At 37.3% G+C, this 25,940-nt stretch overlaps 1 protein-coding gene across 5 annotated transcripts in view; it reads left to right on the top strand.

The window, feature by feature from the left end:
- adgrl2a (adhesion G protein-coupled receptor L2a) overlaps positions 1–25,940 on the top strand; it is a 125,597-nt gene that overhangs the window by 48,153 nt on the left and 51,504 nt on the right. For 4 of the 5 annotated variants that reach the window (XM_014996796.2, XM_088005014.1, XM_088005015.1 and 1 more), the window contains exons 3-5: positions 209–422; positions 10,140–10,249; positions 22,988–23,788. In XM_014996796.2, coding sequence (XP_014852282.2) covers positions 209–422; positions 10,140–10,249; positions 22,988–23,788 — 1,125 coding nt within the window. Of the gene's footprint in view, positions 1–208; positions 423–10,139; positions 10,250–13,259; positions 13,320–21,863; positions 21,879–22,987; positions 23,789–25,940 lie in introns of all 5 variants that reach the window. The other variant, XM_088005016.1, reaches the window with a different exon arrangement.

Below are 25,940 nucleotides of genomic sequence, written 5' to 3'. Positions count from 1 at the left end.
TTTGCAAGGGACTGTATATCAGGCTAGTGGTGATAATAAGAGCTTTCTGTCTTTATCTCGGCTCAAGAAAATACATGCATGCAGATGCTCCCTTTGTGCATATCCAGCTCTGATGTCTTGTGATCATGTCTTCCTCTGTGGCACTGCAGCTACACATCTCTTTTCGATTTGCACTGAGAAGTCTCTTTCTTTCTCTCCTCTGCCTCAGGGTTTAGCAGAGCTGCCCTGCCGTTTGGCTTAGTGCGGAGAGAGCTGTCTTGTGAGGGTTACCCCATTGATCTTCGGTGTCCAGGCAGCGATGTCATAATGATTGAAAGCGCCAACTATGGCAGAACAGACGACAAGATTTGCGACGCCGACCCCTTCCAGATGGAGAACATCAACTGCTATCTTCCAGATGCCTACAAGATCATGTCACAAAGGTAAAGCCGAACACGTGTGTGTGTGCGTGTGTGTGTGTGCAGTGTCAAAACAGCCGATCCCAAACGAAGTGTCTGTCAAAGTTTCAGGACGGTCAGAAAATTATTGGCATGGCACAGTAATAGGTCTGAACCATTCCCAGCTATTTCAGTTTGTCCAGCTGCCTTTGATGAAACAGTCTTCTTTTGTTTTAAAAAATTCTCACTATAGCTTTTAAATAAAGTTTCTCACCAAGGATAATGCTATTGCCTCCGAGAAGCTGATTTAGTCCACTGAAAAAAGCCGAACTGAATAAAAGTGTGGGATGAAAAAAAGGCAGCAGTTGTCAGCATCAATACCCCACATCACATTACCGTTAGCACCGATAATGAGGCGCCTGAACCTGAACAAAAGTGAATTAGAAACTTCATTACAGCTCTGAAAGGTGAAGGAGAGAGGACAAACGGTGTCAAAGGAGTACATTAAAAATGGAAAATAAGCAACAAACAGACTCGAGCCGAGTAGAAATAATCTCAGTCTCAGATTAGACAGCTGTTCGAACTATAAACATAGCAAATTTGCATTTTTTTTTCCTTCTTTACAACAAAGAGGTAAATTAAAGTGGCAGTGCTGACAGGGTGCAGATCTGATGTGGCTTGGAGGAGGTAATTTTCTGTCTATTGCAATTTCTGCTTAGGTGTAAATTAACCTGCAAATGTGCAATCTAGATTTAGTGTGCTTACATTAGGCTATCTGTGTTTGCTTTATTTTACCTTGTTAATAAGGTTGAGCTGCTTGCTCTTAGCAAAATCGATTTATTATGTGTCTGCATATGAGTTATTTCACTTGAATGGAAAGTGGTAAAGCACACACGAAGACGCACACGGTTTTGTTTGATCATTTGCACCGGACCAACACTACTTTATGCATAGTGATAATTAATAGTGAAACTTTTACTGCCAAGTATAAATAGTTTTACACACTAATAAAAAAACTCTGTTCTTAGAATAAAAAAAATAAAAAAAATTAAAGTCAATACATTTTGAAAGCAGGTCTAATAAAGAATTGCTTTACAGTCATATTACTTGTCAAATAATATTCTATTCATAAAAAGTTATTTAGTTTTCATGCTTGGTTTGTGATAATTCCTTTTGATACAGTGAACTGAAAAAAAAACAGTATGTATGCCCCTTCGACTAACAATTTTCAGAGAACTGTTCAATTTATCATCTGAAAATAAATGTATGGCAAAACACAAACCATTATGCTATGGGCTTCCACCTAAACTGATAAATGCAAATAGAGCATTTATGAGAAAAGCACTTAAGGTTGTCTTTTTAACATGATCATTTATGTATTGAAATGATCCCGTCAATTTCCAGGCCTAAATCTAAACGAACATCTGTTGTAAAATTTAGGAATCACTGTTCAGCTTGTTTTTAATTTTAAAATTTAACATAATGCATCGTGCAACACACCACTGTAACCACTTTTTCTTTTCTCGCATTGGCTTTATTTAATTACACAGCTGAGACACAGTAAATGGGGCAAAGACAGAAAATGGGAAATTATGCGGCAAACACCCACCAGTCAGATTTTCCACACAAGAAGCCAGATTGAGAAAACCAGCATCCATAGATTTCTGCTCTAAATTAAAAAAAAAGCCCTAAATATAAGCAAACATATAGATCAGCATGACTTCTGACTTCTTAATAGTCTGACAGATGTTTAAATATGCAGAGAAGCATAATTTAATCTGGAAGACAACCAGTGGTGGTACATAGACTTCCGAATGTGAATTTATACATGGTAAAGTTCCACCAGGAATATTTTGTGCCACATGAGACATAATACAAGAACCAGTTGTCACACAGGGATGCCAGTGGAGCCAAAGTGCACAGGATGGAATGACATATGACTGCCACAGAGAGAGATATTGGCTGGTATGAGACAGTCAGCAACTCTGGCAAGCCGCCTTGGGAAATATATAAAAAAAAAAAATGAAATAAAAGAGTAGAGCCCTTGTATTCAGGGGGGTTATTGTCAAGTCCTATTTGATGAAGTCAGATAGCTGACTCACATTGTCTGTCTTGAAAGGCTGCAGCGTCCCCGCTCCCTGTTTTTGACCCTTTGTGTTACACTGCCCTCAGCCTTGCTTGTTCAAAAACAGTTTGTGGAATAATGACCACCGACTCCTAAACAGTTTCCTAATAAAGCTGCAATCCGGTGTCTGTGACGGACTGCGGTTCATTGCTTATATGCAAAATCTGAGACTCACTGAAGATATCAGATGTTGTTTTAAATGCATACTTAGCCTTTGGGTGTCAGTTCTGAACATTTGTAGTCTACAGCAGTGGGATCTTTCAAGGAGAAAACGCTGTTATAGGATGTGGCTCACGGGAGAGAGTAAGAGCAAGATTTCACCTCTGATTAGACTGGAAGCAGTACGGATAAAAACAAAATACTCAAAATGTTGCAAAGAAAAGCGATCGGTAAAGGTTTACCGATCAATACGGTTTTGCATATCCTGATTTCACTTTAAGAATTATTATGAAGAGCATTTAATAGATTTTTGGTCTGTCCTGCTGTGAGCGGTCATTTATTATTAATATCAGAAGCCGAGGCTATGTGATGCCTTGTGTGAGAGTGGAGTAAGCCAAAAGCAGTTGTAATTTATGCAGTTTCCTAATTTAGGTGGGTGGGAAAAAGAAAAATCAGTGCTTGTGAGGAAAATTAAGTTGACTTTTACATATCTGAAATTGACATGGCCCTGAAGTTTAAAGAGTTGAGTTATGGCTTTGCTACAGTTTGATGGATTCTGTCGGAACTCTGACTTGTTTTCATATCTGGCTGGCACATTATATTCATGAGCACAATGATTTTATGAAAATAGCCTTAGGATTGTTGTGGCTCAATTAGAACATTCAGCTGCAAGCAATTAGTTGACTCAAGTGGGTGATAATCTGTACGGGAATTTTTCATATGGACGCCGCCCCTCCAGATGTGAAACTGCATGGCAGTGAAGTTTGAAATAATTAATTCATTGATGATAATATTCAGTGCTGTGATTATTCTTTTTTTTTTTTTTTTGCCGGATTGAGTTTTTGTAATAATTAGATTTTCTCGTATGTGCTGAAGCTAATTAGTGCAAACACAATGGAAACATCAAGTAGATTATAATAGTATATTTAAATGTATATTTTCTAAAATGCATTTTATTGATATTAATCAAATTATCTTGTGTGTGCTTGTGATTAATCCAAAATTGACCACACGTCCTTATCTCAACAGAAGTTTAAAAAAGATGACAGTGATACGCCTTGATAAATCTTTTTTACAGTAAGAAACATACGGAGATATACAATATGAAAAGTGGCCTACATACATTGATTTCACTTTGACTAATGAGCTTCATCGTAAGTATTCGATAACAAGGTCATTGATTGCTGTAATATAACAGGGTTGGTTCCTGCTGTGCCTGTGGATCATGGGTTTTTAGAAGGGGCATATCATTGACAGAAATGATCAATGCAGATTGCTCGCTGGAAGAGAAGATTGAATTTGTAAGTGGGATTACTGTATGACTCTTAAGTTAAGCTGAGTTAATAACCGGGAATGATTTTCAGGAAAATTTGTTTACCAATAAACATTTTTGCTCTTGAAATGGACAAGGGTGCATCTTGAAATGTCACGGTTTTCAAAACAAAGGAACAGCTTTAATGCCACACATTTTCCACATCCTGTTTTGAGCAGCTACATCCGATTTTAACATGCTAAAATAGCTATGATGTTTTAGTTTTAAATCGGCGGCATCCTCCAAGTTTGCATCAATAAAAGTGAAGTGGGATCTGGAGACTAAAGAATGCTACTTACACTATTTATATCAGTGACAGTACTGCTTGCAAGGCTCTCTGCGGAGGTCCATTCTTGCCGCCTGACAGCACTCTGCCTTGTACTTGTACTCTCTCTCTGTACATACGCTGTTGGTGTTTATTTAAAGCACAGAAGATTAAGATTTCATCAAGGTCCAGATTCAGTTAGGATGTTTCAGAGGGATGTGCGAAAGTTCAACGTGAATAAAAAGGCTCTCAATCTCTTTCCAATTGGTAACAATGTGCTAAACAAGAGAGTATATTAAGTTACCAGTACTATATTTGACCAAGTTAGAGTAGTAAAATGGCCTCTGTGTGAGTTCTCAGCTCAGTTTTAGTGAAGCTTTGACCTTGAGCAATATTTGATATATTTTTCTAGTCTTATGCGGTGAATAGTCAGTAATCATTTACATTAATACCAGAGGTCCATGCCTTACAATAGAGATGTCACTGAAAAACATGCTTTTAGTATTTTAAAAAAAATACACATTTATGTATTAATTTTCAAATGACTTCATCTTTTTAAGAAGTCAACAAGTAGACAGCAGTCTTTTGTGCTTATTACTGTAAGAAAGTAGATTAGAACCACAGCCTTAAAGCTTTCCAAACTGCTGCCAACATCTCCAAATATATTATGTTTCATTACAGACAGTGGCTGTTCTGTTACTTCCTGAAGTTTTGCTCTCTCTTGCTCTTCCGCAGCTCAATTAATCCCGTATGTAAAACCTTACCTAAACTACGCTTTCATGTAAAATAGCTTCTTATATCTCTATGCTTCCTCTGATTTAATGTTTACACCTTGACACCTCACTGACTTTCTAATTGGAACTGGAAATTAATTTAGTGTTCTGTCACTAGGTTAACTAACATTACCAAAACAAGATGGTAGGTGCATTATTTACTTCCAAGGCATGTACCAAGAATTTCTTGGACCTTGCACAGCACTATGAGCATAATGTAATGATGTGAAAACTGAATAAAGTGGAAATAAAGAGTTCATTACTGCAGCTTTCAGTGTGACTTCAAACTCATTCATTTCTCACTTCTGATTATAAATAACATGCAGCATTATACTCACTAATTAGTTTTGGAATATTACATCATCCCTTGAATAATAATAATAAAAAAATACATTCCATGCTTCGGAGCTTTCTTAATAAAAAAATGTACTCATATTTAGTGAATTTAACAAGACACCGTTTGCTTTGAGCAAAATGACCTAAACGAATGGTAACTGTGACATTAAAGTCATGAGTTCAGATGAGTCTGCTTGTAATAGCTCTGCACATTTAGAAGTTTCAAAGCTATCCAAACCCAAGAATGAGCAAACCTTTGATCACTCCATTGTTTTGAGTTGTAAGGTCTGATGTCCCCTGCAGGTCACAATCATTGCTATTCCTGTGTGGCATTTCTTTTATTCGTGGGTGGTCCAGCTTTACATTCTGCTTAGCAAAAGGTCACTTTTCAACCAGCACACTGTCTAATAATATTTCCATTGGCTTCAGTAGCATGGCGATATACCTCTTCTGCTTAAAAATCAATAGGAGAGTTGGATGGATGTGAGTCAGACAGCTTTGGTCCTGACCCTTAAAGAGCCTGGAATTCCCCCCATTGAGCTATGTGGGCTACTTCAAGAAATGTAATGTTAACACAAGCATATGACAGCAATTACACGTTTGAAGGATGTCTTGGAAGCATATTGAGTTAGATCTCCAGTCGAAAGCAGGATGCTAATGGTTAATTTCTAATCGCTCACTTCCTGAATGAGTATTGGGCCACCTCCTAGAACTGGTCTAAATATACTGATACAGGAGATGATTATAGTTATACTATGTGTGTGTGTGTGTTGAATGTGTGTGTGTGTGTGTGTGTGTTCTTTTTGTTCTGCTCATATCACATTGTTTCTCTTGCTGCCATTCTGTGGCCCTGGAAATGATTTAATTTTTCAATGGCCTGTCTACGATCAACAGGCATGCCTCTTGAGAGAGATGTCTGCCTTGATAATTGTGCCATGAACCTCATCAGCATTTCAGATGAAATGGGGCTAGACGGGTCACTTTGAGTTTAAGAGACGCTAATTTGATTGAAATTCAAACTGGGAGCACCAGGAAGTAGATTGTTCCTCTTTGGGTAATGTGCTCCCCTCACTCATCTTGCTTCTCTCCAGTTACGCAGCGATTGTTTTCGCTGCAGCAACTCCTTTTTTTCTTTCTTGTATCGTAAATTAAAAATGGCCACTTTAGGCTAGCAGAGTTTGGAAAGGGAGAAAATTGAAAATTTCACCCAAAGCTAGGCACAGACAGCTAGACAAAAGAAACACTGTTTTGATTACTCCTGATTGCTTTGTGATTTGTCATTGTCTTTAGTCAAAACATACCTCCAATTCAGATTGAGCTAGGAAAAATGTATCTGTTACATTGTCGTCCGTCTACCAAAAGAGCTATTGCTTGTTTTGTGCGGATTTGCATGGTATGAATTTTTAAAACCTTTGTCACAGACAAATACACCAAATCAGAAGTCAGGAAGTTGAAACGTTAACACAGACACATTCTAGTTTTTCTCCTTCTTTCTTGAGCTCATTTTTCTACATATGTCTAAAAAATCACATAGTTGTGTTAAGTCAAGATATCCGTTTGGACTAGGCAGGCAAAAGACATACGATATATGCATCATGTTGATATTTGAAACTAGTGATGCACAGATTTGAAAATGTTGGCCAATACCGATATGCAATATTAATATTGATATAATGGCTGATGATGTCTGTAAAGAAAAATAAATGAGTTTCAACCTGAGCGGAAAGCAGCCTTGAAGCAGTTTTGTGTATGACACCATTGTTACTCATATTGCCAGGCTTAGAGCAGAGGCCCCTTGGTGAAACCAGAAACTGTTTTAGCTGAACATTTGTGGCTAACCCATTCGTCTTGCTTGATGGTACGGTCCTTGTATGGTCTGTTTTATCTCATAGGTTTGTCAGAACCAAGTACAATACACTAAACATGCTTTGATATAGTGTATATCATGGTTTGGAATAAAATACATTTTCTAATGGATCAGTTTCAATAAGAAATACAATAGTTTGTGACTAAAACAGGATTGGAATAGAACAGTATCACAGGTTTATCATTTGGGGCAATTTATTATACAACTTGCACATTATCATCATACCCAATTATTCCTCTGACATGGTTTACGGTGACAGGGAAAAGGTTAAATTGTATGTGGATACTTGGTGTCGGGAGTGCCATCCGTTCTACTTTGTTGGCACCCATTTCCCACTATCAGCTGGGAGTGCTCATTTTTAAGAGAGATTTGCATCAAATCCAAGCTGCGTTCCTGACAACACTCTAATTGTACCGATGTCTGCCTCTCCCAAAAGGTCAGAGATGTGATGGGATTACATTTGGAATGCTTCTGCGTGATTAACGGCCTGGAGGTCGAAAAAGAGGCAAGAGGAGAAGGCACCAGCTCAATCATGCCATTCTTTTCATTGCTTTGAAGAATAAGTCATATTAAAAAAAAAAAAAACTGTTTACATTGAATAGGCATTCTCAGTATTTTGTCTGATTATCACATATTATAAAGCTGAACTCTAAATAGATTTTCTTAAAAATATGTTTCCTATTCAAAAATGGAGAGTAGGATGAGAATGCATCACTCTAGAGAAAAGCGAAAAAAAGAAAAAAACTCCTTTGACTTAATATTCATTATGAAGATGATTAATTACTGTATAGCCTCAGACTATCAAAAGATAGTCAGAGATATCATATTTTAAATGTATTTAATTAGTGTGCACTGTGAGACCTGTGCCCTGCACAGCCAAATGCTGAAGTTTTTATTGGTGGAATTTCAATTACATGCTTTCTTCCAAAATGAGTGGTAGGACTATGCATAGAAGAAGTCATTAGGGCTTTTTCAATTGGTCTCAGGAGATCCCTGAGGTTTCACAGATGAGACGGTAATCAGACTCACACAATCCCATAGATCAGGGTGCCCCTATTCCACTGCTCTAAAATTAGGGCAATATATCAAGCAGATCTATCAACACATATGACAACATTGTTTCTAAAGAAATATGAGCTTTTTGAGCCTGTTTCTTGTGTCGTTCAGTACGTTTGCCGGAGTAATGATGGTAGGTCTGTGTCTCATTAGTGTCACTAATTTTATTTTTCTATGTTATTCTGTTTTATATGCCTGACATAAACTAGGCATTCATTTCCTGGTCTCAGTGGAATCCGTTGGATAAAGCACTATGATTTATATTGCTTCTGCATGATATGCTTATGCATGAGCAAAGCAGACAGAATCATCAAAGTGACCATTTAATATGAGGAAAGTGGTTCAGATCCATAAAAAAATTGTCACAAAACCACACACGCACACACACACACACACCCACACACACACACAAATAAAATAATAATAATAAATTAAAAAAAAAAAAAACACACCATGCAGTCTATTATGATCTCAGCATGAGGTGCATGTTTTAATTTCTAAACAGGAATTCATTTACATGAGAACAACAAAATGCATATATTTTTATCTGTTATTACACAAGCAGGTCATTAATGAAGCAAAAATTCCCAGGAGATTCTTTGTGAACACAGATGCGTACACAGATTTGAATATAAATGGGGGTCTGTACAAGCATATAGAGAGCTGTTTTTTTAAACATTGTCCATTGTGAAGAATTTTAAAGAAAAAAAAAACTTTGTTCTAAAATGTAATAATGTAAATGCAAAATGTAGAAATGTGTAAGACTATTTAAATAGCTTACATGCGCTGGGAGATTAATTTCTTGAGTGTTTTAAAAAAGTAAAAGAGAAAAAAAATAATAATAATCAAGAAGTCCCGCCATTAATCAGCTATTGATCTGGCCCCTCGGATTTTCAATGCAATTTTATGTCCCTTGATAACAAAGACAACTTTCTCTGTGTATTGATGTCATCATGCTTTCATTGCAACAAAGGAGGTGATTCACCTGCAACTCTCTGGTTTGCCTCGGAGCACAGTGGGCCAATTTTTAGTTTCTGCTCTCCAAACGTTTTGTGTAATAACTGAAATTATAGCCGGTGAAATGGAAAAACAGTGTGCTTATATTAAATCAGCTCTTTTTCTCTCATGAAGAAGCAATATGAGCCCTAATATAATATTGTGTAACTCGTAACAGTTATTGACAGATTGTCTCTTGTTTTTGTTCACCAAGAGAGCATATGCAACGCATTGTCAAATATCTTGAATGTGCCTGACTTGTTTGGTAGATAACTTCATACATATGCTTGATTAGATTTATCTATTTTACTTTGAGCAGGAGCAATCTGAGAACAATTAGGTGAATTCCACAAATACCAATGCGAAAATGACTTCTTAGATTGCATGAAGTCTCCTTGCAGTTCTCCAGTTTGCAGAAGTTTATTTTATCTATGTGTATTTAATCTTAAGCATTTCAGGGGAACAACTTTGACATATACTTTACTATTATACATTTTTAAGATGGGGAACAAAGCTCATCTATCCAAGTAAGATTAGCCAATTGCAACAAGATATTGACTGTACATCAGCTACAGCATGCTCTGCAATATCAACAGTAGCAAGAGCCTGCTGTACATCCTAGTATGACATCTTAAGGTTTCTGCAGACTTCTTTTAGCGTCTTACAGGCTGCTCTTAGGAGGAACTTGCTCTGATCAAGTTGGGAAGAACATTTTTGAAACATCCTTAAGCCCACTTACAAGGCTGATAAACTGCTACAATAATCGTAGAGAGCTCTTTCAATTAATTTTCCTTTTTCATAGGTTGTGCTAATTCACAACAACACATTGTCTCAATGCACTTCTTTTTTTCTCTTCCTTTTTTATGTTTCCAGATGCAACAATCGGACCCAGTGCATTGTGATCACAGGTTCAGATGTCTTCCCTGACCCGTGTCCAGGGACCTACAAGTATCTGGAGGTCCAGTACGAGTGTGTGCCCTACAGTAAGTATGACCCTTCTGTCACGATTTGAAAACCCCCTCCTCTCGGCTTCTCTTCCTTTCTGCCCTCTGCCTTCTCTTTGTGTTGTTCCATACACGTCCCATTTCTGCTCTGCCTCTCTTTGTCTACAGTACCTTTCAGCACCCCTCTTCCTCTGTTTCTTCTTCAATCTGTGTCATGCAGTGAACTTTCCATGAAATATGACCTGTAAAACCCTTTGGTCCTCCTCTGCACTCCCCCTCATTATTGATGTGCTCACAGTGTTTCCACGAGCCCAGTTATGAGGTAGCAGACTAGAGGGAGGGCAGAGGAAGTCATGCTGCCTCTCTGTGATAGCAAGCGGGAGCTTCCCTTCTTGTGTAGAGCAGTCTATCAGGCGAAAGCACAGCTCGACTTGACTTGATGGCTTAATATACAGTCACACAACAGGTGCTGAAATATGTTAACAGATGTTTCATTATGTAACAGCACAGAAAGCTCCTCTCATAAGTCAACAAGGCAACAATTCATCTAAAGAGATGGTGTTAGCATTTTGTCTGCTGCTCTGATGCTAAAATATTCATTGCCATTCAGCTCCCAAACAATCTTTAGCTCATGCTTTGTATTAAAAGTCCCCTCTGTCCTTTAGGCTGCCATCTTCATTTGCAATTTGTGCAGAAATTCCCCCATTTAACCTTTGCAAACTGATTAATGACAAAGATTTAGATGAATCGCCATCAGGTAGAACTGACATAATTAGAGCAGAGAGAGATGGGAAGATAGCCTTTTGGAGTTTTTATAGTATTTTCTACCTTTATGTCTTTACATGTGTTTCAGTTTTAACGCAAATTAAAGAACATTGATTATAAATAATTCATTTATTTTTTATTTTTTTTGGACTGTGCTTCCTCTTCATTACATCTGTCCTACATTGATTATTATCTCTATTTCTGACCAACTTGTTCGACCTAATACTGGATGAGATTGCACTCATGAACATAAGTAGATGCTAAAACTCATTACAACTTAAAGGTTATCCTCTCTGTGGTTCTGAGGACATATAATTAAAGGTGGAATACACAATAATGGCCATTTAAGTTAAAACTATTGAACAGAGACGGATCTAGTAGCACAAACATTCAACATGAAGGTGCTTGTGTTTTTCCTTTATGTTTTTTTTTTCTCTTGCCTTTATCATTAGGTGAAGTATTGATCTCATCTCTTGCTGTTTTAGCCCCGACCTTAATAAAAGGATTAGCCTCAAGGTGCACTCATGTACACCCACTGTTATGATTGTGTTTTTTTTTTTTTCTTTTCTTTTCTTACTCTGAGGAAATAGTCAGGATTGCTGTAGTGTGTTGATTAAACTTTCACTCTAGGTCATTTAATTCTTTCAAGTTCTGTTTAATCCACCTTATTCCTATAATTCATGACGCTTTTCTTGGCATTAGTACCAGCGTGTAATTAAAAAAAAAAAAAAAAAACATGTGGGAACATCAACTTTTTAAATATCAAATAGTATACTTTATACATACCAGTCCCCTCATCTATCAAAGATTTGGAGGATTGCCAGAAGAAATTGTTTGATTACATGTTTTAACATACTTAGCTGCTTTGTGTACGTTATTACTAATAAACAAAAAGCTAACAATTGAAAAACCTGATACACGTCACTGCTTGCACAATAATAAAGCTGATCATTTTTCATTTTTTTGTTGAAGGATGTTAGGCAACACTGTGTTATTCTCTAAGCAGAAGTAAAGCCCAACTAGTACCTTAATGCCACATGCCACCAGATGTGGTTTCTTGTGTCATTGTCAGAATGTTACAGTGCTGTTTGTTCCTCTCTTGCAAGAGCTGACCAATATTGCAACCAAACAGCTGCTGATGTAATTTAATTCTTTCCATGAGCTTAAATCTCTTGAGAGCACATTAATTCCATATTTCACTACTTTGCAATGATCATTTAAGGCTGAGAATGGGGATGGGAGCTGCAGGTTATACTGATGAGCTAACACATATTACAGAACCCTAAAATAGCATTACATGTTTCTTATACGTAAAGATCTTTTCAGTTCTTCAATCTACAGTACTGTTAATCCTTTTAACCCTTGTGTCTAGAAATGGGGTCCAACTGACCCCACACACGTAAAACTTGTATCATTTGCCACAGTCCTCTAAGTTAGCCTCAATCCTCGCACTCACAAGGGTTGAAGAACTGATGTTTCTTGTCTTGTTGTAGGTTGCAACCAACCACAACATTATATGACAATTTCCTTTTGTGGACTTTTTATTTAAATGAGCAGATATCAGGAAATTTGTCTGGTTTCTTTAAATGTAGATTCTTCAGCACCACTCTTCTTGATTCCTTGTTTATTGGTAGCTGGTAAAAACACCCTATTACAGAAACGACTCCATTTCACTTTTGTTGCACGTTAAACACCATATTATTGGTGCACAAGTTATGTTTTGTGTAGTTAAAGGCAAACAGCAACAAGTACCGTATCTTAACAGGGACAACAGCAAGTGTGCAAAAATGGAAACCAATAAAAAAAAGATAATTAGTAAAACTGCAACCAGTTTCCTCAATCTTACAGGTTAAATCTCATGTTATTTAATTTAATCGACAATAATAATCTGTAAAGTTGCTTTCACTGTGATCTATTCAGTCTAATTGATCCATATAGAATGGAAAAGATGCTCTCTCCTGTCTAGATTTTACTTATTCGAATCATTTAACTATCTGCCCTCACAGCAGACATAAAAAGACCACCAACATGTCTTACTTTGAAATACTTAGTTGTTAAAGTGTGTAAGAAACTATTGATGAATGGTCAGTACGAAACGTCCAACAGCAGATGACCCCATTTCACATCTTTAAAGACACCAAATGGCCTAAACCGTATGAGCAAAGGGTACATGACCTGTACCCCTTGCAGGAATAAGGTGGATTAGTAAAACGCATACACGTTCACGTCATTCTCAGAAATTCCAATCATGCACGTCTGTAGCCGTATCTTTTTGCTTCTCAAGGTCCATGTCCAACCAGAATAGGATCAAGAGCACAGAATGTTTCCTATCACAACTGCCCTGGTAAGTTTTTAGTGTTCTCCCAGTCTAGTGCAGACAAACCCGAGTCCAGTCCAGCCTTTCCCATCCAAGCCCCACTGTAAACCATGCTAGCTTTTGATTTGTTTGGTAGACTTCCTTGTTTTGTTGCTTTCCACTTACCAATCCTCTGTCTCTTTCCGTGAAATATAATCAATATTCGACACATCGGTTTGTAGTCAGACTAATGCAGAGAGAAGCAATCACAGGGGAAGATTAACTTTTCCTCACCATAGCAAACTCTTACAGCAGCTTTCAGACAGGATGGCAAAGCCCCCGCTACAGTTTTCTAGTTTTCAGATGAAAAAGATCAAATGCCAAATACCAAGATTTGTGATTAAAAACATTTCAGTGGTCCAAGGGCTTAGGCTCCCCTGGATTTGCCAGGACACAAGATGTTTTGCAAGAGAGGGTATTAAATCCTCATTAAGCTGATCTACATGGGGAGCAAAGACAGTGTCCTCATTTTGACCAGTAACTACTACACATCAAAATCTGCTTCCCCACCAACATATCACATTTTATTTGAGCATCCTATTATTTAAGCCTTTATATAATCACACAAGTAAATTTGTTTTTTTACTCATTTGCAAGTGGACTTTGCTAGTTGACTACATTTCCACTATTTTTGTCCTTTTAGTGTAAGAATTTGGTCCTTGCCACAAATGGCCATTAGTAATGTTTTTTTTTCATTCTCCCAACAGAGGATGTAAATTTTTGCTTTCACTTGGCGCAGTGTCACCTGCTCAACTGGATTCAGTAATTGCTTGAAGAAGGCAACACAAAAGCTGTGATGTTTTTTATGATTAATCGTCTCTGCAGTGTGTTTTTGCCTCTTCTACAGGTGCATGTCATAATTAAGAAAATTGTTAACAAAATATATATTTATTATAGTGTTACACACAGAGGGACGGTTTTCAAGTGTGACTAAGTGTTGATGAAAAACAAAATTATATCTTTCACACAGTTTGAATTTTACATAAGACCAAGAATGAAGGATTTTTAAAGCTGAAATGCCATCCATCTGAAAAGTATGCCCATGTGCTGTACAATATGCTCTCAATATTTGGTTTGGGCTTCTTTACATGAATTACCAGATCAGTGTGGGTCGGATTGGTGGTAATCAGCTTATGGTATTGCTGAGGTATTAAGGAGGTCCAGAATGTCTTTAAGAGCAACCACCAGCTTGTCTGAATTGTTGCATCTGATGTCTCTCATTTTCTAGTTGATAATACTCGGTGAATGCCTTATGGCATTTAAGTTGAGCCAGTTAGTCAAGCCCACTGATGCAGTGGTCATTAAACCAGGCATTGGTGCCTATGGCAGTGATCACAGGTCAAATGCGCTGCTGAAAAAGATTTAGACAGCTGTCAGCAGAGGGAAGCGTGTGCTCTTTTTGTTGAAAGTTCCCTAAAATTTTACCAGTAGACTGACTTCATTAAACTGTGTACCAACACTACAGCATATTTGTCTCCACAAAAAAAAAAAAAAAAAATATATATATATACGTAGCAGACTCTGAAGCAATTTGGATTATGTCCCTTCAATGGTCATCCTACAGACTTTCTGACCTTGATTTCTCAATAAAGTGCCTCTTTTATTGCCTCTTGATGCTCTGACTACAGCTGCAGTCCACATCTTTTGATTCTCCCCCAAATTCATGAATGGGTCTTGCTGCACAATTGTCTGAAGGACCTCTGCACCTTGTTCTATAACAGTTTTCCTTCCTCTCATCTTGCCAATGATAGGCTTGAATGCAGCTCTCTCTAAACAGTCATCTTCTTTAGCAGAGACCTTTTGTGGTTTACCCACCTTGGGGAGGATGTTAGCGATCGCCTGCTGGCCTTTTTGTTGGTCTTATGTAATATTACAAAACTGTTATTTTGCGTTGTGGCAACATGCCATTATCATCAATTAACCAAGCTAAACATTTGAAATAAGTCACTCTGGGTTTGATACTGGAGTTTCACTTTTTGAAGTGAATTACAAAACTAGCTTAACTTTGACATTCTCAAATTTACTGATGTGCACCCATGCTCTACCTTGTAGTGTGGTAGAGCTGTGTCAGAAAGTACAACCATCTATCATCATCAATATGTTTGATTACTAATGCTTCTAAAACTATAAGTAGCTAAATGTGACAGTGATTGACACAAGTGATTAACAGCATGACTGTTTGTCTCTGTTGAATATTTTTGTTTAGTCTCCCAGTTCTCCTAATTTTCTTTCTTTTTTGTATGATTTAAATTATGTTCTGATTTAATTTAATCACTTGAGTAACTAAAGTTAAATCACAACAAAATGCAACACCAAACAATGTTTGAAAGTGATCATAAGAAGTCAAGATATTTCAATTTGGAATACTAAAGAAATAGCATCTAATATCCATTGGGACCATTGTAGTGTCTTTGGGTTAATGTGGTTTGAGATGTGTTTTGTGTTTGTTCTGTTGCTGTATGAAACTGACTGTCTTCCCTTCCCCCTGTGCAATCTGCAGGAACTTCTTGGGTATCTGACTTACTCTCCTCGCTCTCCGATTTCTGATCACACTGATTGTTCTTTCTATTTTTACATTTTATTAACCTCATCAGATCTTCCTCCATGTGTTATTTTCTTTCCAGATTTTCCTCGGCCATGCTTCTCTGTCCAGCTATGTGTCTTTAATTTTACTCCTATTTTTTAACTGTGGATGCTTCAGACAACTGTTGTTACGTTGCTTGCTCGCCTGTCCATATTTGATCCCTTAGTCGGGCACAACACACTTGAATTTCTTCTGCAGAATGTAGCATTTATTTATGGACCCTTATGCATCTCAAGGTTCCATTCTCTTTTGTGACTGAAGCCTAGGTCAGACACGAGCGTTCCTGACATAAGTTTTGAGAAAAACGATGTTCCTAATCTAAGGAGAAATTATATTGATTGCGTAAAACTGATTTATGTGCATGTTGATCCCTTTTCAGCAAATAACCAAAACAAAAAACAACAGCTGATAGACGAGCACAAAAAAAAAATATGAAAAAAACAGATACTTCTCTGAAATCATCATTTAGATTTTGATTATTGGAATTTACATTGTTGGCTACAAACCAACCAAATATCAAAACAAAAGCTGTTATTGTAAGTGGTGAATTTTCCTGATGGTGTGTTTGACTACATGCTTTAGCTACCTTATAATTTCAAACAGAGGAGAAACTATTAACTTGCTTAACTACCTCTCACTGTTTTTGGTCAATTGATGTAAATATAATGTACTCTTGTTTTTTTTTTATTTTTTATTTTTATGTTTGTTTGTGTTCAGTTGTGTGTAGTAAAATCCTTTTGCATTTTTTAGGGTCCAGTAAAAAGAGTGGCCCAATATATTGTAAATACAATAGCAGTTCCACTCTATGCAATATGCATATGAAGAAGAACTCGAGGTTCCACATGCCTGTAGCTGTTGCTACTATTCATTGCAGCATATAAAGTTTCGGAAGGTAAAGAGGTAGTTAAAGTCACTAAAAAACTACAAGTGGCTGTACTGGCAGAAGAACAGATGTTGGCCAAAACAACGTTTTCAATAAAACCTTGTTAGCAAAAGTGATTTTTACTTTTTTGGCCATATGTAGATAAACCACTAATTATCTGGGTTTATCTTATCTCGTAACCCACAGCAGAAACACATCAACACTGAAATTATTTGTTCATTTATTCCAAGTCATTTTGTTGTCACCAATGACATTGCTTATTATACAGTTTCCTACTTGTAAGACAGGTGTATTTTATTTTATTTTTTTACAATAACTGAAACAGTAATCCTTTAATTTGATCATAATTTATTCTAGCAAAAAAAAGGGATAATGTATAACACGTACACTGTAGTTTTTTTTTTCCCGCTTCCACAGTTTTATGTCAAAATGTAGCTCTTTCGTCTCATTCCAAGTCTAAAAGTAATTTTAGACCGAACCTTCTTTAGCTCTTCGTTGTCTAACCTAGGCTTCAGTTTAATCTGGGAAATATTCACACATATGTTTTGAATAACCTTCCTCATGTTACAGAGTAAATGTTGAGTCTTTATTTCATTTATTTTCTGTCTTTCCTTACGTTTCTGTGTGTTTTATGTTGCTGTGTCAGTGGATCCGACTTCCTTAGCATTCCACAGATACACAGAATCTGAAGAAGTAGGATCAACATTTTTACATTCCCTGTTGGGTTGTTTTTATCTGTTCCTAAGCACTTTTTAGTTTGAAAGAGGATTATTTTTCTGGGATAGGGAGCTGCCTTCAGAGTTGGGAAAATATGCTCAGTTTATTATAATTAGTATAGTTTAAAACTATATTTTGCAACATCACCCATGTTAGATGAAAATGTTTTAGCACAAGATGATCGTTATCCTCATGACAAATACAAAAAAAAACACACAGGTGTAAATAGCATGGAAATGTTCAGCCATTATATCTTTCAAGGAGGAGATGCGTTTTTGTCCCAGAGATGAAAATCTTTTTTTTTTTTTTAATGTTTGTCTCAACCCCAGAACAAAAAGCAAAAGACCATGTGAAAATGTTAGACAGAGTCAGAAGCTGGGTAAACGAGTATAATTACCAACACTTAAATGTGTCCTGTACTGACAGAGGCTAAAAGGTCACTAAGTGAAGAAAACCATACAAAACAATATAAAAAGCAAAATTACAATCTTCAAATGCATACAGAGAAAAATACCATAATTTTTAAAGGTATGCTTTGTGGCCTGATGAAAATAAATCTGCTTGGCAATAATAACTATCATTGCATTTAAAGAGAGAAAAAAAAAGAGAAACTTGGAAGCCACATAACACCAACTCAACTGAAGAACAGGACTGGTAGCATCAGGTTGTAGCAAACAAACCACAGGAGGGACTGGTGGAAAAATTGACTCAAAGACTCAAGACATAACCCAGAATTTTGAAGCTTGGTCTCCCAAATTGGCAATTACCCTAATCATACTGCCGAATTATTTTCAAAGTTCTCTGCGAAGAACAAAGTCAGTGCTTTGGACAGGCCATCATAAAGCCCTGATTTTAGTTACATGTGTACAAAGCTAAAACTCTGTGCACAAACAAGGCGGCCTGCAAGTCAGTACAGGAGTGGACTATAATTCCAGTAAGCTATGGTGAGGAGCCTATGGAAGGAGACCCAAAATATTTTATTCTAGTTATTAATTATTAAAATCAGTTCTATGCATTTAAATCTCTGAATCTGAAGAAAGTAAAAAAAAAAAGAAAAAAAGAAAAAAAACTCGAACAATTTCCCATTATTCTGGTATTTAGTAAAGGGCAATCCTTTAGTAATCCTTGCTGACCTACAACAGGAAATGTTTTGTCTGACTTAATGTTCAACATTGCCAAAAGCATTTTTGTTTTTAGTCATTTTATACAGCGTGTACTTTTCATCACTTATAGTTTTTGAGTCTCTTCTATTCAAATATTACTACGTTTATGCCATATATTACCAACACGTAACACATCTGCTATCTAAGGTTTCTGGGTTTTTTCTTATTTCTCTACTTCCATTCATTTTCCTCACTGATCATTTTTTTAAATCGGTGCAAAAAAAAGAAAAAAAGTCAGATATTATTTATATTGTGAACTTTGTCATAGGTGTAAGTTTTAGTTTTGCATGCAGTATTTATGTGATTTGTTCAAATAATTTATGTGATTTCTCATCTGTTCTTTATGTAGTTAAAAATGGTTTTATTATTAAAGACAGACGGGTGGCAAATGAAAGGAAAAACCCAAGTGCCTTGATAAAGTCTTAAGTCATAAAGCACCTAATGCACAGCTTAAGTCCCTCAAGGCATTGACTGGACAAGTCTGAATAAACCATATTTCATTAGACGATGTAGTGCTAAGAAGCATTAATCTGATTTAGATAGCTTGTGTATTTTTTTTCATTAAAGATTCTCTTATCTTTTTATGAATAAAGTAAACACTCTTGATCTTGGTATATATTCATTGAAAACCTTGGATTAAGAAATAAATCATTTGGGAAAGAAATAGTCAAATTAACCTTGTAATTGTTCTTACATTTTTGTACAGCTCTTTCATCTCAGTTTTGTTTTACTCTTGTTGTGTTTACAGTCTTAATTTAAAAAAAAGTAACAAAATTAACATTAACAACTAATTAGGTATGGTAATTATGTCAAGTAAGAGTATATGAATGGTATTATTTTAGTGTTCTGAACACTGACTAAAAATTGGAAATTGCTTCTTAACAGCAACGCAAATTCCAATTACGAGCCACAAAAACACATTAGAAAAGAACACAATAAGTTATAAACCATATGACTGAATATGCTTCCAGTTATTTTTTTGGCCAGTTTTGACGACCCTTTGTACAGTTTAGAGATTTGGTTTCTAGTCCACAATATCTATAGAAACGAGTGTTCAGAGATTATAGTGAGTAAATGTTTTTTCTCCCACACCCCAAAACTTAAGAGATTACTTTTAGCACCAAAAGTGTTTGTCCCTTTCAGTTTATTAGTTTTGAATATCTATTTGAATGTACTATAATTGCCATTGAGAAATGGGCAGTATTTCTGTTCCTTTTTTTTTGTTTGTTTTGATGATGTGGTCTCCATACTGCATAGTGTAATGATACTTCCATTACTTTTGTACTTGACAGCCCCCTACACAGCCTAACAATATTTATTGATATAATTTGCTAATGATCAGCCTGAGAATTATCTTTACTGAAGGATCTACAAACCTTCACAGCGAGTCAGTCTGTGCATTACGGGGATTTGCAAAATTTTTCAAAACCCTTGAACTTTAACAGTACAACAGGGTAGCGTACAACTGAAGCGGAAGGACAATGAGCGAGACAGGCGTTTGGTATTAGTCCCCCAAGTCAATACTTTGCAGTGTCCATCCATTTTCATATATTTTGCCAGCTTCCCTGTACCTGCTGAAGAAAAGCTTTCTCCCTCATGATGCAGCCGACACCATTTACCTTGGGGAAGGGACGTTAAGGGAGATGATGTTCACTCCATGTAGCACTTTGCAAGTTGGATGGATCTTATTTTTTGTTTTACCTGACCACAGCACTTTTTGCTGTGTCCCCTTCATGGTTTGATGCAAATTGATAACTGGACTTTTCATGGCTTTTTTCAATCATGTCCTGCTTCTTGGCACTCTTCCACAAGGACCAAATTTGTGGAGAGAGTGACTAATAGTTTCCCGTCGACAGATTCTTCCACCTGAGCTTTGTGGACTTATGCAGTTTCTCCAAAATTACCATTGGCTTCATGTTCTCTGACTAATTCTCTCCTTACCGAATTGTCAATTTAGGTATATGGCCATCTCATTGTATGTTTAAAGCTTGATATATTGCTTTAAGCCTAACTTTAACTTCTTCATAATTTTATCCCTGACTTGTCCAGTGTGTTCCTTAGTTGTTCACTGTTGTTGTCTAACAAACCTCTAAGGCCTTCATAGAGCAGCTATATTAACACTAAAATTAAAAGACACACAGGCGGACTCTGGACTTAAGAAGGCAATTAGTAGTGGTGTATTTTATTTAGTGGTATCAGACTAAAGAGGGGAATTTAAAATGTAGATCAGGCTTTTAATATTGAAATCCATACATGTGTTCCCTTTTAGTTCAAAAATCAAGCTCTGTGTTTTGTGCATCTTACATAAACATGCAAAAACATTAGATGAAAACACTGCAAGGTACTTTAGCAACAAAATTTGAAAATAGTTTACAAATTTTCCTTCCCACGTCTCTTTAACAAATTTGAGACTACCTATGTGGCTTGCCATTTGTATACATGTTTTTAAGCATAATTGGTTGTGAACTGCTTAATCCATCTGCCTATATGCTATGTTGCTTCAGTCAGTTGTTCTGTTTATTTTTTATTTTTCATTTTTTACTTTGATTTGTCACCCGTCTTTGTAAAAGAAAAACAGCTGAATTCAAAAAAAAAAAAAAGCAAACTACGTTTTGTGGTTTGTGGTGGTGGGTGGATTAAAGGAACCAAAGTACGGTTCTACTTCAGTTTGGCCTTCCAACAGCTTACCTTGAAAATCTGTCGCATTCATTGGTGCAAACCATGATTATTACAAAGTTTGCTTTGCCCTCTTTCTTGCTGAAAAAGAGACGGCTTTTGTTGTGTTCAACACCGTTTCTGTTGAGTAGTTTTACTGAAATATATCATGTTATATGTAGAAGCGAAATGGGAGTTGTCATCAAGGACAGCACAAAACTAATACGTGGAATCTAGTTTTGTTAAAATCCATCCACCACAATAAACCAATCTGAAACTGTTCACAAACGCAGCAACTGTGATCGGACCATTTTTTGTCTGTGAGAGTCTAACCTCTTTTTTACAACAGGACTTTGACAGCTGTGTGCCATCTTTCTCACAACTTTCCTGCTTCTAATAGGTGTACCCATCTATTTCCATGTCTCATAACATGTTGCTGCATATGTAATCATAGCAATGACAGTTAATTCATATTAATCTCTTTTTTCCCCTTGCAACCCTTTCATTCTCTCTTCCAACGCTTAAAATAGAAGTGGAGCAAAAAGGTAAATAACAGACATGATCAAAACCCTAGCTCCTTGTTTTGTGGCATCTGGTTGTAAATTACCTATTTTCTCATGGTGGCCTCTACAAACACATTGCAGATGTTTCCTTTCAGAATCCCCCCCGCCCCTTTCCCCCCTTTCTCCAGCTGTAATGTTAATGGCCAGAGAAGAGCTGTAAGGGAAGTAGTGAGGCTGGCCATAAAAGAAATGGCACACATGCAGCCCAAAAGATGTAAATGGGGGTGTATTGGCTGCAGTCCTTAGGGACATCCTCTTCTCATTCTCCCTGTGTGCTTTTGCTACTCAGCAGAATCTCATATTGCCTGGCTTCCAAACCCCTTCCCATAGCATGCTATGGTAACAGTGTTTCTTGGGCCTCTTTTCAAGCTATTGCATTCTACTGTCCCCCTTTTCTCCAAGCTCCCCCTTCTCACTCTTCCTCCAACATTACTTTCATCTTGACCACTTGCTTCTCTTTTGTCTGTTGATTCTTATCCCTCTTATACCTCAAAGCAACAACCAAAACACCTCAACAAACCCTTAGTTAAAGTATCTTAAAATGCAACGATTGTGATATCTGCACCACTTTGTAAAGACAAACATTTCTGGTGCATTGGGGTGGTGTACTCGAGGACAATCCAAGTACACTTACACACACACGCACACACACTTTTGCAGACTCGGCTGACTCCTGCTCTGTCATAACCTCTACCATCTATTGCCAAGTGACTTCTTTTGTTTAGTTTTCTTTAGTTCTGTTGTTGTTTACTGACCAGTTTTTTATTAGGTTATGTTTCTATTCGACCCCCTTCCCTTTTTTATGTTCTAGTCAGCAGTAAATGTTTGAGGCCAACCTTTAATGTTTCAAGCTTTATATTACAATTTAATCATTTGCTTGATAACTTTTGTATTTTGTTTTCTTTTTGTGCACATGACTAAAATTGTTATAGTGATTGTTCATAATGCCCATAAATATTTGTTCATACTTTTATTAGAAATTATGTAGAAGAAATTGATGCCAGAGAACATGTTGTGATTATAAGTCCTAGTTTCATGTTTCACCTTTTAACCTGTACCTGTTTCTCATTTTACTCTTCTCCCATTGCTAGTTTTTCTTTGTCCTGGGACTCTGAAAGCTGTCGGTGACCCTTCCTTTCGGTTTGAGGTGGAGCAACAAGCTGGGGCCTGGTGCAAAGACCCGCTTCAAGCTGGCGACAAAATCTACTTCATGCCTTGGACTCCATATAGGACAGACACATTAATCGAATATTCCTCCCTGGATGACGTCCAAAACGCCCGGCAGACCATCACCTACAAGCTGCCTCACCGGGTGGACGGGACTGGATTTGTGGTCTACGACGGGGCCGTGTTTTTCAACAAGGAGCGCACGCGCAATATTGTGAAGTTTGACCTGAGGACTCGCATCAAAAGTGGCGAGGCCATTATCAATAACGCCAACTACCACGACACGTCCCCCTACAAGTGGGGAGGCAAAACAGACATCGACCTGGCGGTAGACGAGAACGGGCTTTGGGTGATCTACGCCACTGAGCAGAACAATGGCATGATGGTTATCAGTCAATTGAACCCGTACACGCTTCGGTTTGAGGCTACCTGGGAAACTGCGTATGATAAGCGCTCAGCCTCCAATGCCTTCATGGTTTGTGGAGTATTGTACGTTGTGCGCTCCACCTATGAAGACAATGAAAGCGAGGTCAGCAAAAGTCTGATAGATTACGTTTATAACACCAAACAGAATCGTGGGGAATTTGTCGATATCCACTTTCCCAATCAGTACCAGTACATTGCAGCTGTGGATTATAATCCCAGAGATAACCAGCTCTATGTGTGGGATAACTTTTACGTCCTGAGGTACAACCTGGAGTTTGGCCCGCCTGACCCAGCACATGGTAAGAACTAGCCTCGCATACACATCTTCTACAGACAGTACATGTAAACATGATGCAGAAAAGTTTAAATTCCTAACAAGTGCATTTGATGAACCTTTGGTATTCCACATGTACTATCAGGTGCCATAACTGACTGATTTTTTAATTTAGAACCCTATATGTCAAAGATATGTTCAGGAAAGCTCTGAGTAGGAAAGCATCTTGAGGCTGTCTGAAGTGATAAACAACACCTTGAAGCAAGTTACCTTATCATGGAGGATCAGCATCCAGGGGATTTGGAGAGGTTTACCATCCCTGCATTCCCAGAGCACCAGATGCTAAAGCTCAGGGGACTATTGCTAGCATGTCGAGTGAGATGGTAGAAGCTGAGCTACAGTATGTCTGCTACTCTGGAAATGTGCATGCCAGGACAGGTGTAAAGTCTGGCCGAGGGCAAGGTGAGATCCTTCCCCGAGTAATGCTGAAATTCCAAATCTCTGTTGGCCATTAAAAAGAGGAAAAAACATCTCACCCTCCGAGACAGGAGTGTAAGGATTTAAGGTCCCGCCTAGGAAAGAGATGTTAGACACGAGGGAGAAGGATCAATCATCCAGGGTCACATCAGCTGCACATGTTTTTAATTTAGTTGTCAAGAGCAGAGAAGTAGCTAGTCCAGACCTGTGATAGCCCTTGCACTGAGAATATAATAACAGCAATTATCCTAATCCCCTTCACACCCAGAATCTTAAGCCCAAGAAATACCCAACACATTCAGTGATGAGCCACAGAGGTCAAGCAACTTTTCCACAGATTATCAGGAAGCTCGATATTTATTAATATGTTTGCTCGTCCACTTTGGTAGTGATAGGTCGTGGGCTAAGGCTGCTAAATTGGGTTCAGTCAGTGGAACAGCTTCAGTATAGCCAGTAAGAGGCAGGCTTTACTGTGACAAAGAATAAAGTCCAGTTTTCAAAGAAGAAGTAATAAGTAATATGCCAGGAATCCACTGCCACAGCTAGAATTGTTATTATTCCGCCTTTGAATGTTTGATGTTCCTCCACAGCAGTACCCTAGCAAAGCCCTAGCATATGACAGAACTGAATTCACTATTTGCATTTTACAAGAAATATTAAATAATTTCATGAGGATAATGTGGTAAAAATTTATACCCTTATTTTAGATTATGAATTAGCAGCTGTTTTACATACTTACGCTAGAAAATGTATGGTGTGCTTCAAGGTTTCTGGAAGTAAACCTTGAACATTTCTAACCTTTCTACCATATAATAATTAATTTACAGTGCTTTGGGAAAGTGTTTCATTTTTTATATATTTTGTCACATTACAGAAACAGACTTCATTGGATCATATTGTATTGCTTATGAGCACAAAGTAATTCTTAACTGTCAAATGAAAAGAAAATTGTTGCAAAAGCTACACTACACATCAGTCTGAAAACACTATTTTCATTGTGGCAGCTGTGATGTTTCGTTTCCTCAGTAGGGACATGAAATCTGGTTAAGAATAATGGAAACATCCATTGAGCTAAATAGTAAAGGAAAGCCCACTGAAGTTCACAAAAGACTTCAAACTTAGACAGAGGCTTATGGTAAGACCTGGAAATTGGCATTCATAGATAATCTCCAGCCCATCTAACTGTACTTGAGCTATCTTGCAAATAAAAATGTGCAAACAGTAGACAGATGGCCAAGAGATTTGTTGGTATAATTGTAGCAAAAGCCAGTTCTGGAAAACATTGATCTTAACCTGGGGAGTGCAGGATACATACTTTGTACCTGCCAAACTTTTCAAATATTTTTTGTAAAATAAAATTCAAAACGTCTTATCTTTTTTCCACCCCATTTCATAATCATGCAGTGCTTAAAGTTTGTGGTTGTAGTGTGAAGAACATTTCAAAATGGATTCATATTGCATGTTTTGGAAGAAAATTATTGTTTACTGGCTGTGAAATAATCCGGCAGAAGTTAAGAAAGAGTCTTCTTTTTTTTTTAGCCTCGCTGATATGGATTGAGCAACGGCAAGCAGGCTTTATGCTCAATTGATCTGTTCGTTGTTGAACTGACGCAGATCCCCGACAGCAGAATCAGATGTTTTAAATGGGGTCTGGTGCAGTCCAGTTATTTGTCTGCAAAGTGGGAAAACTCACTTAAACA

Source organism: Poecilia mexicana, unplaced genomic scaffold, assembly GCF_051168715.1.
Source record: "Poecilia mexicana isolate PSO_F unplaced genomic scaffold, ASM5116871v1 scaffold_4, whole genome shotgun sequence".
NCBI classification, from domain to species: Eukaryota; Metazoa; Chordata; class Actinopteri; order Cyprinodontiformes; family Poeciliidae; genus Poecilia; species Poecilia mexicana.
The sequence above is the reverse complement of the archived record's forward strand: the minus strand, read 5'-3'. Positions and strand labels throughout refer to the sequence as shown.